Source organism: Petaurus breviceps, unplaced genomic scaffold (assembly GCF_028583685.1).
Source record: "Petaurus breviceps papuanus isolate PSGF00001 unplaced genomic scaffold, PetGlider_PUasm1.0 185, whole genome shotgun sequence".
In the NCBI taxonomy this organism is placed as follows: Eukaryota; Metazoa; Chordata; class Mammalia; order Diprotodontia; family Petauridae; genus Petaurus; species Petaurus breviceps.
This window is the reverse complement of record NW_027185797.1, coordinates 7,846,298-7,861,799: the sequence shown is the minus strand read 5'-3', so window position 1 is coordinate 7,861,799 and position 15,502 is coordinate 7,846,298. Positions and strand designations below refer to the sequence as shown.

Below are 15,502 nucleotides of genomic sequence, written 5' to 3'. Positions count from 1 at the left end.
CCATGCTCAGCATTGATTATTGATCTTGGAGGTAATAGGGAGCCATCAGAATTTCCTGAGTAGGAGGAGTGACATGGTGAGACCTGTGCATTAGGAAAATCAGTCTGACAGCTGAGTGAGTGAAGGATGGATTGGAGTGGGGAGAGACTTGAGGCAGGCAGATGCCCTAGCAGTTGTTGCAATAGTACAGGCATGAGTCGGTGAGGCAGATCTGCACCAGGGAAGTGGCAGTGTCAGAAGAGAGAAGTGGAGAGATATTGCAAAGATGAAGTGAACAAGAGATGCTACAGAGGTGAAATCTACAAGAAATGTGCAAAGATAAAATGACAAGAAATGCTGTAGAGGTGAAACTGAGGAGATGCTGCAAGGGTGAGATTGACAAGAGATGCTGTGGAGGTGAAATTGACAAGAGATGCTCTAGGGTGAGATTGACAAGAGATGCTGTGGAGGTGAAATTGACAGATGCTGTAGGGTGAGATTGACAAGAGATGCTGTGGAGGTGAAAATGACAGGCCTTGACAATGTGGGACAATTTGAAAAAGAAGGGATGGGGGTAATATAGTGAATGAGGGTCCTGGTTGTTAGTGTCTCTCCCTTTCCATAGGGCTCAAACAATGGTGAAAAGTCTGTAAGGTCAAATTTTGCTTTAGATGGTGTATCTGAATCATGGTGCTCTGCACCCTAGGGAGAGATTATATAGTGAGGGATGATGGGTGGGGAGAGTCCCATAAAGCAAAGAATACCGCGGCACCCCATCCAGATACCCTGACACACAAAGGACAGAAACACTCTGGGGACCTAAATTTTGCCACTTACTCTCCCTCCCCCACCCCCTTTATCTGACTGTCCTTCTCTTTCTCATTACTGGGTCAAGGAGTAGAATTGCAGTCTCAAATACTCCAGCAATGACTCTCACTTTTGTTACTTAAGTATACCAGCAATGCACTGTAATGGCGAAGACAGATACACTAGTGCACTCTTCTAGTGCAAACAGCTGCACCTGCTCCTTCCTCTCTCCTTTCTCCCCACCCCCTTCTCTCCCCCTTCCTCCTCCTTTACCCTCTCCTCCCCCTACTGCCACACTCTCAATTGTCTTCCTTACTGTGGTAATATCTCCTCATTTTTTGCTGTGGTCTTGCCATCCCTTCGGCTTACTATCCCCCCCTCCCAAGAGCCTAGACAAGGCATATGTGTTCCCTGGGCAAGGTTCAAAAATTGTACCCCTTGTGCCTTGCTGTCCAGTGAGAGGTCTTGAGTCTTAAGTGTTATCACAAATCAAATACCTGTGTTCTACAAAGCATGGCATTTTCTGGCCTTAAATGTAAGTGCATTTATGAAAAATAAAAAGAAGAAATGTCCTGTTTTGTGTGCCTGTGCCCAGTCATGTTCCAGATATTTGCATCCCTTTTGATCCTTGGTCCCAGCTCTGCCTGTTGAAATAGTTTTTTCAGGATTCTCACCCTTGTTGTGCCGTGGACACCTTTGGTGCAGTCTGCTGAAGCTGATAAGACTCCTCAGAATCATGTTTTTAAATGAATAAAATAAAATTTATAGGGTTGGTTACAAATGTTTATGAAAATAAAGATGTAAATGTTTTTCTCCATCCAAAGTCACACACCCCCTGAAGTCTATCCAAGTTAAGAACCCCTACCTTGAGTCCCACTTCAAACATTCTATCCTCTGATAGGTTCCCTGATCACTACAGCTGGAAAGGACCCCCTTCCCTCCTCTGAACTCTTAATTTACACCATTAATATTGTATGCATTGCCTTATACTGATGTTATTTGTATTCAGCGCTTATCCCCACCAGGTTTTAAACAGCACAATGTAGTACCTGGTGCATAGTGGGCACTAAATAAAAGTTTGTCAAATTGAATAAAATAGTGGAAAGAGCTTTGGACTTGTAGTCAAGAGAGTAAGGTTGGAGTCTCAGCTATGCCATCTGTGTGACCTTGGACAAATCACCTAACTTCTTTAAGCCTCAGTTTCCCCATATGTTAAATGGGGGATGTTAATATTTTCACCACTCTCTTGGAAAGTGCTTTGCCAGTTTTTAAATGCTGTGAATAGTCATCTTTATTATTAATATAAGCTCCTTGATAATGTTGTTTGTGGGGGTTTTTTTAGTATGTAAAATAAAAAATAAATATTTACTGGGGAGGGAATTAGCACATATTGACCAAATTGATCAGTATATTTGTTAAACCTCCTAATCAAACCTAGACAGGTTATAAAACATTTTATGAATCTTATCCCAGTGGGTCAAAATCCAATGAAATCAGGTCACCTGACTATAGAAAGGGAGACAGAATTGATTTTCTTAGTAAACCTATACTGCCTATTGTAAAGCACAGGACCCTGATTCTAAGCCTTCTTTTCCACACCCTGGCACTGAGTGACAGTTTTTTCTGCACAGCCCTTCCCGGTTTGGAAGAGAAGAAGCGGGGTAGTCAGAAAGGATGCTGCCTGTTGACCCCTCCTCCTCCGCCAATGTTTCCTCCGCCGTTTTTCAGAGGGGACCGAAGTTCTGTGAGTATCTCATTGGGACTCGTTTGAGGAGGAGGCTGCAGGATTGCTCATCAGACAAAAATCTCTCTATTCCCAGTGCCTTTTCCTCATCAGTATAAAGACATTGCTTCTTTAGATTGGTCCCCAAAAAGAAGGGTGTTCTTTAGGTTTGGGCATTGGTTTGTTTTTCCATGAATTTAGAGGATTCCCATTTAAGACTTCAACTGATACAGGAAATTTCTTCCCTTTTTTCTGAGTCTTTCTGAGTCATCAAGGTCTCTCTGGGGCCCAGAAAAAGAAGTGAAGTCTTCCTATAGCTTTCCATTTTCTTGGCTCCAGTCAACTTTACCTCAGAAGCAGAATTTCCCTCTGCTTTTTTTCTGCCTCAGTTATCGACTGTCCAGTAAAACTCTCTTATCGCTGAAACATCAATAATTTTAGGGAGGCAAGGGACAGACACTGATTCATCCCAGTTTCCCATTCCTGTTACCTGGGTCTCCACCTGAGAGTAGGGCCCTCTAGGTGGAAAGGAATATGTAACTCTGGGGCTCTGTGCCCCTCCCCGGAGCTCTCAGGCCCTCTGGGAAGCTCCCGGGTTTGGTGTGAGGGACACCTCACTTGTTTGACTTGTTTGAAACATTTTTTCTCAAGGAACAAACATTGATTTTCTCTCCCTCCTGACCCCTTTCCCACCAATGAAAAAGAAAAAAAGAAAAAGAAAACCCTTGTAATACATGTGCATATAGTTAGAGCTCCCTAACTTCTTTAAAAGTTGCCATTGGCCATCTGAACAGATCATCCTTGGTTTTAAAGATTCAGGAACATAAAAGATGGCAAAATACAGGCATGGCAGCAGGAGGCTGGAAACCAGCTAGGGAATGGGTAACTGGTTAGTTCCTGAGTAGGTCCATCTAATGAATTGGCGACTGTGTCGCTTAGACACTGGCTCTAACCTTTCATCCTATGCATTGTTTTCTGAAGCTTCTGTCTCCAGATATGCCAAACTTCTTTCTGGAGCTACAGGCAACCCAATCTCCATGTGTTCAAGAATCCCTTGATCCCCCTGCGCCTCCAGGCCCCCAGGTAAGTATTACCTTCCTAGTCCTCTCTTCGCTTTTTCTGTTTAAAGCTTTAAGACACATTCAATGAAATAAAATTCAACAAATCTTTATCAAGTACCTACTGTGCTCAGGGTTACTATGCTAGGCACTGGGGATACAATCCTGAAATGGAAGTAATTCCTGCCTTCAAGGAGAACACATTCTACACAGGACTTATTCTACACTGGTGTTTGCTTCCTTTAACATTTTATTTTTTAAAAATAGATTATCTTGATACTTCCTTAGTTTGTGCCTTCAGCTCCATCATCCAGACCATGACGATATATTGAATTTTCAGTTCAATTCAGTTCAAGGTAGTGTGCTAGGTAATGGGGATACAGACAAAACAAAACAGCTCCTGCTTTCAAGGAGCTTACATCTAGAAGGAAAATATGCTATGTATGCAGATAAGGCTAATATGAGGTAGGGAAGGCTGGGTCTAAGAAGAGATCCAGACAAAATGCTAAAGGAAAATCCAAGGAAAGAAGGAATCATTTCATCTGGTAGAATCAGGAAAAGGTATACTAAGGAAGGAGGGCATTTCAGGTGTGGGGAGTGCTTCTGTAGGAGGTGACACACTGAGTTAGAGGAGGAGCTGGTTACCCAGTTGGGCTGGAGGTAAGTTCCGTTTCTTAACCTTTCCCTGCTCCCTAGGATCAGGGAGATGGCAGAAGCAATATCAGGGAGGTATGCACAGAACTGGACTTCTGGGAACTCTCTTCCAACTCCCATTCTCAGGGTGCTCCTGAGAAGTAGCATCAAGGGCCCTTCGCCATAACAATGAAGATGAATGCTAAGGAGTCAGCAGAGGCAATGAATTGAAAATAGAAAATGGATAAAGGAGTGTGTGGGAGCCAGGGAGACTCTCGAGGGCAAGACCAGTTTCATTTTGTCATTGTAGTCTTAGTGCCTTATACATGCCAAGCACCTCAATGCTTGTTAACTCCCTAATTTCCACATCCATTCTCTTAAAGCCTTTGGGCCCAGGGCCTCTCTCTAACTTGAGCGTAATTATTTCTAATAGAAATTCTTCCCAGGGCACCTGAGGGAGAGATCTCTTCTGAGGGCAGGAAAATGGGCCCTGGGATTCTGGGGTTCGAATTCCTTCTTTTACACCTGAGAGACATTAAAGAATCAAATGCATCTCCCTCTTGTGGGCACAGAAAATAGCTCCATAGCAACAGAGGTCCTAGGCCAGCCTGGCTCTGCCTCTGAGCTTCTGGGAATGCTTGCAGGAGGAAGATAGCAAAAGGAGATAGGTCAGGCAGTTTATCAGAAGGAAATATTTCTGTGTGAATGGATGTCCCTGCACCAATTACTATGGGAAGCACTTTTTATTGTGAGCTTTAATAGTATCATGGCACAGTGGGAAAAGTCTAGACTTGGGTTGAGATCTCAGCTTTAACACTTGTTTCCTGTGTGACCCAGGGCAAGTCAAATCAGCAAGCATTTACTAACTGTCTTCAATGTGCCAGGCACTGTACTAAGTGCTAGGGATACAAGAAAGGCAAAAAACAAAACGAAAGCAGTCCCTGCCCTCAAGAAGCTCAGAGTCTCATGGAGGAGACACATGCAAGTAGGTAGAAACCTGACAGAGACAGGGTGAGTTGGGGGTAATCTCAGAGGGAAGGCACTAAAATTAAGAAGTGTGAAACGTAAGATGTTAGCAGGGACTTGAGGAAAGCTGGAATAACCAGAAGGGAGAGGTGAGGAGAGGGAGCATCTCAGACCTGGGAAACAGCCAGAGCCAGAGAGGAGGGTCTTGTTCATGGATCAGCCCGGAGGTCAATGTCACTGACCGTGTTTCCCCGATAATAAGACACTGTCTTATTAATTTTTTTGGACAGAAAAACACCAGAGGGCTTATTTTAATGAACATTGACAGCAATTTTAATAAACAGGTAAATGTGAACAAAAAAATGTACCTTTATTCAATAATGATCATGTCATCTTCTTCAACAACATCGTCATAAGTGTCCATACCCTGAATTCCGTCCTGGATGTCTTGCGCCTCCATTTCCTTCAGAAGAAGTTGACCCAATCTGTCATGTCCAGCAATATAGCTCTCTTTAAATGAATACGTCTTGTCCAGGTAACCTGCTCATAGTGCCTTGGCGACACAGCTGTCAGTAATTTTATCCCATGACTTCTTCACCCAAGTCACGACTTCTTGCAGACAGGGCTTCACAAAGTTTCCACGCTGATTTCTTTCCATTCTATTTTCAATGTAGTCATTGACTTCCATGCGCAAATGGTCCTTGAATGGCTTGTTTATTGCAATATCAAGGGTCTGGAGATAGGCAGTCATTCCTGCAGGAATCATTACTTGATCTATTCTTCTCTCTGCAAGGAAGTTCTTCATTTCTTTAGCGCGGGGAGTGCTGGCTGAATCCCAGACTATCAGACCTCTTTGGTTACCTCACATAACAAGTGGCAGCATTAAATCAACCCACTTTCTCATAATGGCTTGTGTACACCAGGCTTTTTCGGTTTCAAGAACGTAAATGCCAGATACACGTTCAATCTTATCTTTCTTGCCTTTACTGATGATTAGAGAGGTGTGGCTTTCTTTCCATCCAAACGAATTGCCAAAACACAGGTGACCCGTGCACTTTCATAGCCAGTGGTGGGAATGTAGATTGACATTGCACCCCTGTGATGAATTGTTGTTTGAGATCCTTGTCCCATAAACACTGCAGTTTCATCCATAGCAATCATATTGTAGGTTTGGTACTTGGAAATGTCGATCCTATCAATAAAGGACTTGAATGCAAGTGCACGTTTAATAACTTCAGCATCTTCCAGCTTAAACAGTGTTGTTGATCTTCTTAGGGGCAGTTCATATCGTTGAAGGAAACCGTCCAACCAGTGTTGTGATGCTTTGAATCCTTCTGAGACCATTTCAAACTCTGGTGCCATTGAAAGGGCAAATGCTTGAATATCAGCCCTGCGCACAACCAAGGCCTTTGCTCTCCTGTCAGCAATCCATTCACCAATGAGGATCTCCAAGTCAGGATATAAGGGCTGCCGACCTGATCCAGACCTGCGCTTTTTCCCTTTTCCCTCATCCACCTGTTGATTGAGGTTATTATAATCTGCTCTCCATTTTCTGACCATTCGAAGATCCAAAAGTTTTTCTTTACAGAAAACTGCAAGATTCTTGCCATGTGACTCCTCTACAATTGCTTTCTTATACTCAACAGTATAGCTCTTCCTTTTTGTACTCATGTCTGGGGGTCAAAACAGACAGAATAATACAATTATGACCATCAGTCCTTCTTTTCACTCCATCATGCCCCCTGAGTTCTTCTTTTATCCTCCATCATGCCCCCTCACTCCCGCTTACATACCGGGTTTTTATGTTGTCCTGCCTCAGCTCTCCTCCGCGGCACTGCTCTCAATGGCGCCAGCAAGCAAATCACTGGGGAAGAACAGGATGATGCGCTCACTGCTGCAGCTCTGATTGGATGCAGCTCGGAGCACCACGTGCGCAGAGTGCGTTTCACGGGGAGGGGGGATGATGCATACAGAGGGTACCGTAATGTAGCGTGTAGCGCAGGGGATCACCTTCATTACAGTAGCAATCTCAATAGGGCTTATTTTCGGGGGAGGGCTTATTTTAGAGGAATCTTACACAGTAAGGGGAGGGCTTATTTTCGGGATAGGTCTTATTATCGGGGAAACACGGGAGTAGGAGAGTTTATCAAGGGGAGTAAGGCATAAGAAGATTGGAAAGGTGTGAAGAGGGCAGATTATTCAGGGCTTTCAAAGCCAAAAGGAGGATTTTATATTTGAGCCTAGAGCTAATAGGGAGACACTGGAGTTTATTGAATAGGGAGTGACATGGCAACTGCTTAACCTCTCTGAGCCTCAGTTTCCTGATGTGTAAAATGGAGCTCAGAGTAATTCTACCAGCTGCCTCACCAGGCTGAGAGTGCTACAGATGTTTTAATCAGCTAAATCCCAGAATGTCCTAGAACCTATTATTTGAGTGAAAGAAGTGCTGGACTGTTCTAGAACCTTGAGCCCATGTAAAAGAAAGTACAGATCACTCTAGAACCTGCAGCTGGCATGAACACAGAGACTTCTAGGACCTCTAACTCACATGAAAGAAAACAGATTGTTCTTGAGCTTGTTCTAGTTCTCAGATTCTAGAATGTTTATTGACTGTAGCCCTTGTGAAAAGAAACGTGAGCTGTTCACTGCCTCGGAATGAAATGAAGCCCCCCAGAGTCGGGCCGAGGGTGGGGAAGAGCCACTTCTGTCATCCTGGCCAAACCTCTTTGTTCCCATGATTCACAGAGGGTTCACAGTCAGCGTGGCAACCTGCAGGTCTCAGGCTTCAGTAACTGGCTGGTAATTTGGATGGATTTCTGCCCCCAGCCCCCAGTTCTGAGGACTCTAAGAAGCAATTAGCTGAGTGAGCCTCTCTCAGACAGGCAGAGCAGAAATAGCATCTCCCTGGTCGTATTGCCCACTCTGCACGACTCCTCATCTCTAAGCCAGAGCTCATCTCAACTGTGGCTGACCCAGGGAATAAAAATGCCAAATTTTCTTGGACTGTTCCTCCTGCTTTAAGAAGGCATTTTACTGATGATTCAGGGAGCAGGGAGATTACTGAGGCGGCTGCTGACTAGGTTCCGCCTGGGGAAGTCCAAGAACAGCATTTCTGCTGAAACCAGAGTCTGATTCTTGGTTGGAAGCAGAGCAGCCTGGGAAGGCTTAGAGAGATCAGCTGATGAGACCAGAGGCGCCATCCGTCACACTCGCTCATTTTGGAAAGTAAGGTCATTTTATGCCTCTGCAAATGTTCTTAGCAAGTGCTCAGAGGTGCTCCCGATGTTACTGACACACTTGATGGCCCAGAAAGGCAAATAAAGCGTGGAGGAGTTTCTGCCTCAGGAAGCTGGAGGTAGGAGCAAGAAATCCTCGAGGCCGGCCCACATGGTGGTCTGACAAGAACAGAGTCCAGAATGGAACCCGGGCCGGCAGAGAGAGGAGTTGGAAAGAGTTTGTTCTATAGGGCTTTGTGGGGCCATGTGTCTGCCAGAAAGCATGTCCACTTAGCCAGTCACAGGTCATATGTTACCCTCCTGACCCCTGTCACAAAGGGGACCGGATCCTAAGAGAACACAGTTGGCTGGCCTAAAGCCATACAGATAGGAAGCAACAGAGCAGAGATTCCATCTTCTGATTCCCAGCCCCGGATCTTCCCAGCATGCCACTGTCTTCTCCGTGCTCAGGGTTGGCATTATCATCGCCTTTGTAGAGAGAGCACCCATGGGCTGGCTTCATTCCCTGGAATGAATGAGGTTCTCTCATCTGTAAGCATGGTGGGAAATGGAGATGTCCTCTCCACTGGTTAAACTTTATTGTCTCCATCATGTAGGGCCCCCCGGGGAATCCTGGAGTGAGAGGACCAAAAGGGGAAAAAGTGAGTACTGACCTTTTCTTCAGCCTAGATGTGTGTGTGTGTGTGTGTTTGAGATTGCCTCAGATTTGGGCCTTTAATGAGATACTAACATGTTACCAAAGGGGTCTTAAAAGTCTTCCCCAGGGAGGTAAGGAAGGGTATTGCTGCAAATTAGCACCGAGCCTTCTGCCCCGAAATAACCAGGAGTAAGCTGAGGGCTGGGCAGGATCCAACAGACAAGCCATCAGTAGTGACAAGTAGGAAACAGGTATAGGGAAGGCAAACCATCACTGACGTATTCTTGTATTCCCTGGTTCCACTGTAGAAACCCACGACATCTGGCCTAGAAAACTTTAAAGCCCTTCTTCTAGCTAGTGACATCCTGCTGAGGTGCACAGGGTGAAGACAGATGCCATGACCCTGAGGGGTCCTAGCAAATAACTTGCTCGGGCTGTGTGGACTTTAAACTTCTCATTGGCCTTTCATCTTGTACCACTGAAATATCTGGGTGTTCTGAAATGACTAGTAGAGTAGGAAGAAGCTGGCTTCGAAGTCAGAGGAGCTGGGTTTGAATGCCAGAGGCTTTGACTGAGTGACCCTGGGCAAGTCACTTGTCTCTGTGGACCCAAGGCTACTACTATCTTTTAAAGGCAAGGTTGGACTAGATGATAGCTAAGTTCTCTTGCAATTTTAGATCTGTGATCAAAGCAGAGAACATGAGTGTGTAAATCTAGAACCATTGCCACACGAACCCCTCTGACACTCCATTGTAGCTGATGTGTCCTTTCCTTCCACAGGGGGAGCTTGGTCGGCCAGGAAGAAAGGTAAGTGTGTTCTTCTGGGTCATTTTAAAGTAAATAACCCAGTTCTGGGTTTCCTTTTTTCCTTCGTTTCTTCCATCTTTATTTTTGTTGGCTACCAGGAATTCACTTCTTTTGACACCAGTGCTGTTGGCAGGCAGAGTATCCATGGAGCGACCAGGATGAAACCATCTTGGTCATAGTGATGCGCCATGTCACCCTGGCCCTTAGCAGTGACTTGGTGCAGACACTGAGCCCAGCACAATGGAATCTCCAGTGGAACCAGAGGTTGTGACCAACAGCTTAGTAGCCTGAATTTAAGCCACAGGCTTAAACCCACCTATTTTTGATTCAGGACTGCCAGACCTCCACAGACTTGCTCACTTTACTCTCATTTGGCCTCTGATCACTAACAGAATTAGTTCTTCTGAACTGGCCAATTATGGAGAAATAAAGTACCAAGCAACCTGAAGGGGATTTGGGGGTGTTGTCTTTTTCCCCCAGTTGAAATAAGTAGGGCTCACTTTAAGATCATAATGAGCAGCCAGACTCTGAGCTTCACCAGTGTTGAACAAGGCCCCTCCTAGAGTGGCAAGCAAGTTAAGTGGGACACCCCTAAGGAAAGGCAAGGGCTCATCCTTGCTCTCTGTGGCCAGTGGATTCTGACACTGGAAGGCCAGGTCTTGGTGACAAAGAGAGGCACAATAAATTAGGTTACGTATCCACAGTTACTTCAGTTTGCTGGCCAAGCTCATCCTCATCTACAGGAAATCATTTTCAGTAAGAGCCCTTCAGGTCTATATTCCATAGCTTATCCATAATGGTGGATCCATATTCCTTTTCACTATTTCTCCCCATCCCCTTTTGCTGAGCTCCCTCACTCCTTGTACAGCCACAGGTGCTACCCTGTTTCTCACCAGCATCCCAGGGTACCTGTGTGGGAAGAACACCCTGAGGAAAGGGGTAGGGAGATTTCCTGGGTGAAACAGAAATACAAGAGACCCATATGCCTTCTCTCTCTTCCCCACTACCTTTTCCAAGTGGGCACTATCAGTCCATCCTGTATGACTGGAGTTCTTAACTTGGGGTTTGTGTACTTGGTTTTTTAGACATTTTGATAACTATTTCAACATAACTGATTTCCTTTGTTAGCATTTTTGTGCAATTAAAAATAGTCTGAGAAATTTATCAGATACCAAATTTATCAGACACCAGAGGGTCAATGACACAAAAAATTAATAATTTCTGCTAGATGTCAACTTGAGGGCAGGGAGTGAAAATGCCACAGTTTGGCTTAGATGGGAACTGGACACAGATAAATCCTTTGTGAGTTATCAGGTGTCCTAGGAGAGCAAGGAGCTTTGATCTGAAGGAGTACAATTCCTTTGCTTCCATGTACCTGCTGAAAAAATCAGCCTGGAGCAGTAGGCAGAGATGTCATTGGCCATGCTTCCTGCCTTCAGCATTGAGTAACTGCAGGACCATGGGGAAACCATGTAATTTTTCTGAGGTTCAGTTTCCTCATCTGTAAAATGGGAAGCATGATACTGCCTCCAAGGGTTGGAGTAAGGCTCCAGGGACAAGGTGAAATCTTAGTGTCAGCTCTCATGATGACTCCAGCATGGACGGGAAACTAACCCAGATGTCTTGTTGGTCTTCAAAGGGTAGGCCTGGACCTCCAGGAGCCCCCGGAATGCCTGGGCCTATTGGCTGGCCAGGCCCTGCTGGACCTCAGGTAAGTGCCAGTCCCTTGGACCTCATGTTGTACCAGATCCACAGGGGGAGAGGAAGACAGCACACTAGCCCCATAGGAGCCCGCAGAGGGAAGGAGGAGGGGCCACCATCTTTTCTTGAAGGGGATGGAGGGTCAGGATGTGTGGGTGCGATCCTGGACGACCACCTGTGTGGTCATTCCCCAAAGGGATGGGCTCACTCAGTGGGGCAGCCCAAGCAGGGGCTGCGGGGTCTCTAGAAGGGATCCTTGCTCAGAAGGTCTCCCCACCCCACCCCCAGCATCTCTGCACTCCTGCCCCACCTCCAGGTGCTGCCCCAAGCCACCAAGTTCTCCCCCAGCCCCAGTCAAGCCTGATCTCAGCAGAGCATCAGGCACCGGCCATTCACACCTTGGTGCACATTCTGATGACTGCGGATCGCTTCCTCATGTAGCTGAAGCCAAACAGCAGTCATTTTACACCTTGGTGCAGATCTTGGCTGCTGTGAGTTGTTCTTTCATTGAAATGGAGCAGAGTTAGGCTGGATCAGCAGGTGTCAGAAAAGAAGGACATCAGCTGAGAAGGAGAAAGTTTGCATTTTTGGACAAGACCAGAGGGTAATTTTGGCAAGGGTGCATTTGATTAAACCCCAAGAGGGGGAAAGAAAGAGGGGCAGAGGAGAGATCTACAGGCACCCCTCCTCAGTGCAGTACCCCTGCTCTGGAGCCAGGGGGTGAATTTTAGCCACGGGAATTCAGTTTTGTTGGGTTTGTGGCCTCACAGGACCTTCCCTGCTCTGCGGTTTCGGGACTGCCTTGCTAATGGCCATTATGAAGTTGGAAATACATTCTAAACTCTATTGTGATCCCTGACTGCCTAGGAGCCGGCTCTCACTGACTGACTTTAGGGAGTCAGCCTCTCCAGGGCTGTACAATGAAAGGGCTAAAGTGGGTGGTTTCCCAGGCCTCTTCCAAGTCTAAAATCTTTTGTCCTATTATCTTCTGTTTTGCTCAGAATAAACATTTCAGCCATGAAACCGAGGCCAGTACCAGAAACTCTACAGTTATACATGTGCTGCCAGGGCTGCCAAGGGCAAATTTAGGCTTTGGTTGAGTAGCATATTTCCTATTCAAGTTCCTCCAAAGTGGATGGGCATGTGTGCCCCCCTATTGGCGGTCTTTTAGCAAAAGCTAGATGCCATTTGTGGGGGAAATGTAGAGGGGATTTCCAACTCCGAGACTCAGGGACCTCTGGCCTTGTGAAAGGATATTTACATTTTTAGCCTGATCTCTCCTAGGGAAATGAAAGGTTTCATCCCCTTTTCTGGGGATTTTAGGCATCAGGTAAGGCAGGTGTGGGATGTGGAGGGCCTTCCAAGCCCTCTCCCTCTTCCTCTCTGGAGGGCGAGTCTGTCTGTGAGTAAGCTGGTCTTGCTATCTCCCTTGCTCAGCGGTGGTTCATTGGCTCCCAGCAGCTGGTTCTCCTAAGAGCCTTAACCTTTTCTCTCTGTCTCTTCCAACCCCTGCAGGGTGAAAAAGGTGATCTGGGCTTGATGGGATTACCAGGTACAAGAGGGCCTGTGGGCAATCAGGTTTGTGAACTGGAACCCTTTCAGGTTTTGCTTTCTAGTTCTCTGTTGAAAGCCCTAAGGTTAGTACTGTGCGGACTGTGGACATTTATCCTCTCTACCGAACAGCAGCAGAATATAGCAGAGAGAATAAAGGGAGAGAATAAAGGTGAAAAAAAAATGGCTCCGAGATTTCAGGCTGCCTTTCTAAGCCCCCCTCCCCCCACGACTGAGATTCCTTCAAGGCTCAGTCCCAAGTCACAGATTAGATCTAATCCATTTCCTCTGTAGCATGGTGTAGCTGGCAGAGCATCCAGAGACCTGGGCTCCTAGAGCTGCCATCAGAGTGTCCTTGGGCTGGTCACATGAACTTTCAGAGCCTCAAACTGAGGTCTGGTTAAAAAAACACAACTCTAAGGTGCAGGCATTATTGCTAGTTTCCCAGCTTCGCTATGAAAGCCTCCAATGTACAGTGTGATGGAATTGATGGTCTAAAGGGGAGCTCATGTGGACTGGTTCACCAAGGGCCTGGTGGGAAGAGGTCACTCAGTACTCATGGCACCGGCTAGTGATCATTCATTGGACTCTGTCCCATTTCATCCCAGGCCCATTATCAGCTCTCACCTCTTCAGGGGCAAACCATCTGTTTGTGGAGGGTCCAGGACTGTTCTCTCTTGTTCTTCTGACGTGTGTTCATACCAGCCACTATTCATTAACCCATTCACCGGAAGGTGGGCTGGAAGTAAGAGTCCTTGGGGAGTTACTCATTCCTAATTCTGGGTAAAGGCTCGGTAAGGGTGATATTATCAGTAAAATGTAGTTGGTTTTTAAATTATTAAAAATTGAGTAATAACCAATAAAAACAGATTTTCAAAAGAACAATTGTACATGAAATGACAAGCTTCTCTCATTTGCAATTTGTTTAAAAACATGCATCATAGCTGATTCGTCTCTTTGTTCTCCTTTGACCTTTTTTTTTTTCCCTATTATGGATTTTGTTGCTGTTCTCATCATTGAAAAGCAGAACAGCCTAGTGGATAGAGCCCTGGACTTGGCTTCAGTAAGTCTCGAGTTCAGATCCCACTTCTGACACTAGCTAGGTGATCACAGGAAGCTCACTTAACCTCTATGACTGTCTGGCAACCTTCCAAGTCTCTGAGTGATCAATGGAGCTGTTCTCAAACTGGTCCTCGACGCCTGGAAAGAGTAAATTGTAGCGTTTGCCTACTTGTAGTCAAGGCGCACATCTTGGTTCTTTGGTCAAATAGGCCTCTTATTTTTTATACTCTTCATATTGGTGATTTCTCACAGCACAGAACTGTCCATCTCATTCTTGTTCCACAGTTTGTTCAGCCATTCCCTAATTGATTGTGCTGCCATTATGAATCATGATAATCGCTTATATTTTTAATTCATACATTATTTTGAATAGCGCCATCATTGCTAGCTGTCTTTTTTAATAGATCGGCTGGGGGGGGGTTTTCTATCCATAATATTTTTAGATTATGTAAGTCCTTAGTAGTAGGTTAGTTGTCCCTCAAAATTAGGGACTGTCTTTTTTTATCTGTCTCACTAACCCTTAGCACAGTGCTTTCATTCAAAGTTCACTCACTGTCAGAGGGTCTGAAAAGTTTTATAATTCATCTATATGTGTATATATGCATATGCAGGGGGGGGAGAGAGAGGAAGAGGGGGAGAGAGAGAGAGAGAGAGAAAGAGAGAGAGAGAGAGAGAGAGAGAGAGAGAGAGAGAGAGAGAGAGAAAGAGGGAGAGAGAGAGAGAGAGAGAGAGAGAGAGAGAGAGAGAGAGAGAGAGGTCATGCATTGTCATGGACAGAGAACTTATCAAGCCCTTTATAATTAGCTCTATTGTCTCTCAGAAACCAGCCTTGATCTGTTGCCAGGACCATCGCCCAAACCCTTCCAGCATGGTAGACCTGGCCAGTGCTTATGCTCTCTCTATTGGTGCAGCCTTCCAGGCCCGAAGGTCACCTCCAAGCCATGACCAAGCCTTACAGTGAGATTGCTAGTTTGACATTTTGTGCTTTGAAAATGGCTTTAGCTGCAGTTCTTTAACTCTGGGACACTTCTCTATAAATACTAGCCACAAGGGGCATGCTCAGAAAAAAAATGACTCATGCTTACAGTGGCAGACCCTGTTTGTTGCTCTTGTAAAAGGAGTCCAGGAGGGCAAAAGAATGTGGAGAAGGCTGCTGAAGGGAAGTCATTGTTAGATCTTACAGAGATTAAGAAGAAAAACATGATGTGCCTTCAAACCCCTGGAAACTTAACCATCAGCATCACATCTGTGTGTCCTGAATTCTGCCCACCTTGGGTGCTAGTAAAAACCTTAGAATCACATGGGGATGTACTTAAACCTTTGCGTGCCCTGGTCTCTTTCT

At 45.7% G+C, this 15,502-nt stretch overlaps 1 protein-coding gene across 1 annotated transcript in view; it reads left to right on the top strand.

Annotated features, from left to right (window-relative positions):
* The window catches only part of COLQ (collagen like tail subunit of asymmetric acetylcholinesterase), a 50,424-nt gene that overhangs the window by 4,687 nt on the left and 30,235 nt on the right, over positions 1–15,502 (top strand). Inside the window, exons 2-7 of the mRNA XM_069088415.1 lie at positions 2,418–2,530; positions 3,491–3,592; positions 8,999–9,043; positions 9,820–9,846; positions 11,486–11,557; positions 13,063–13,125. Coding sequence (XP_068944516.1) covers positions 2,418–2,530; positions 3,491–3,592; positions 8,999–9,043; positions 9,820–9,846; positions 11,486–11,557; positions 13,063–13,125 — 422 coding nt within the window. The remainder of the gene's footprint in view (positions 1–2,417; positions 2,531–3,490; positions 3,593–8,998; positions 9,044–9,819; positions 9,847–11,485; positions 11,558–13,062; positions 13,126–15,502) is intronic.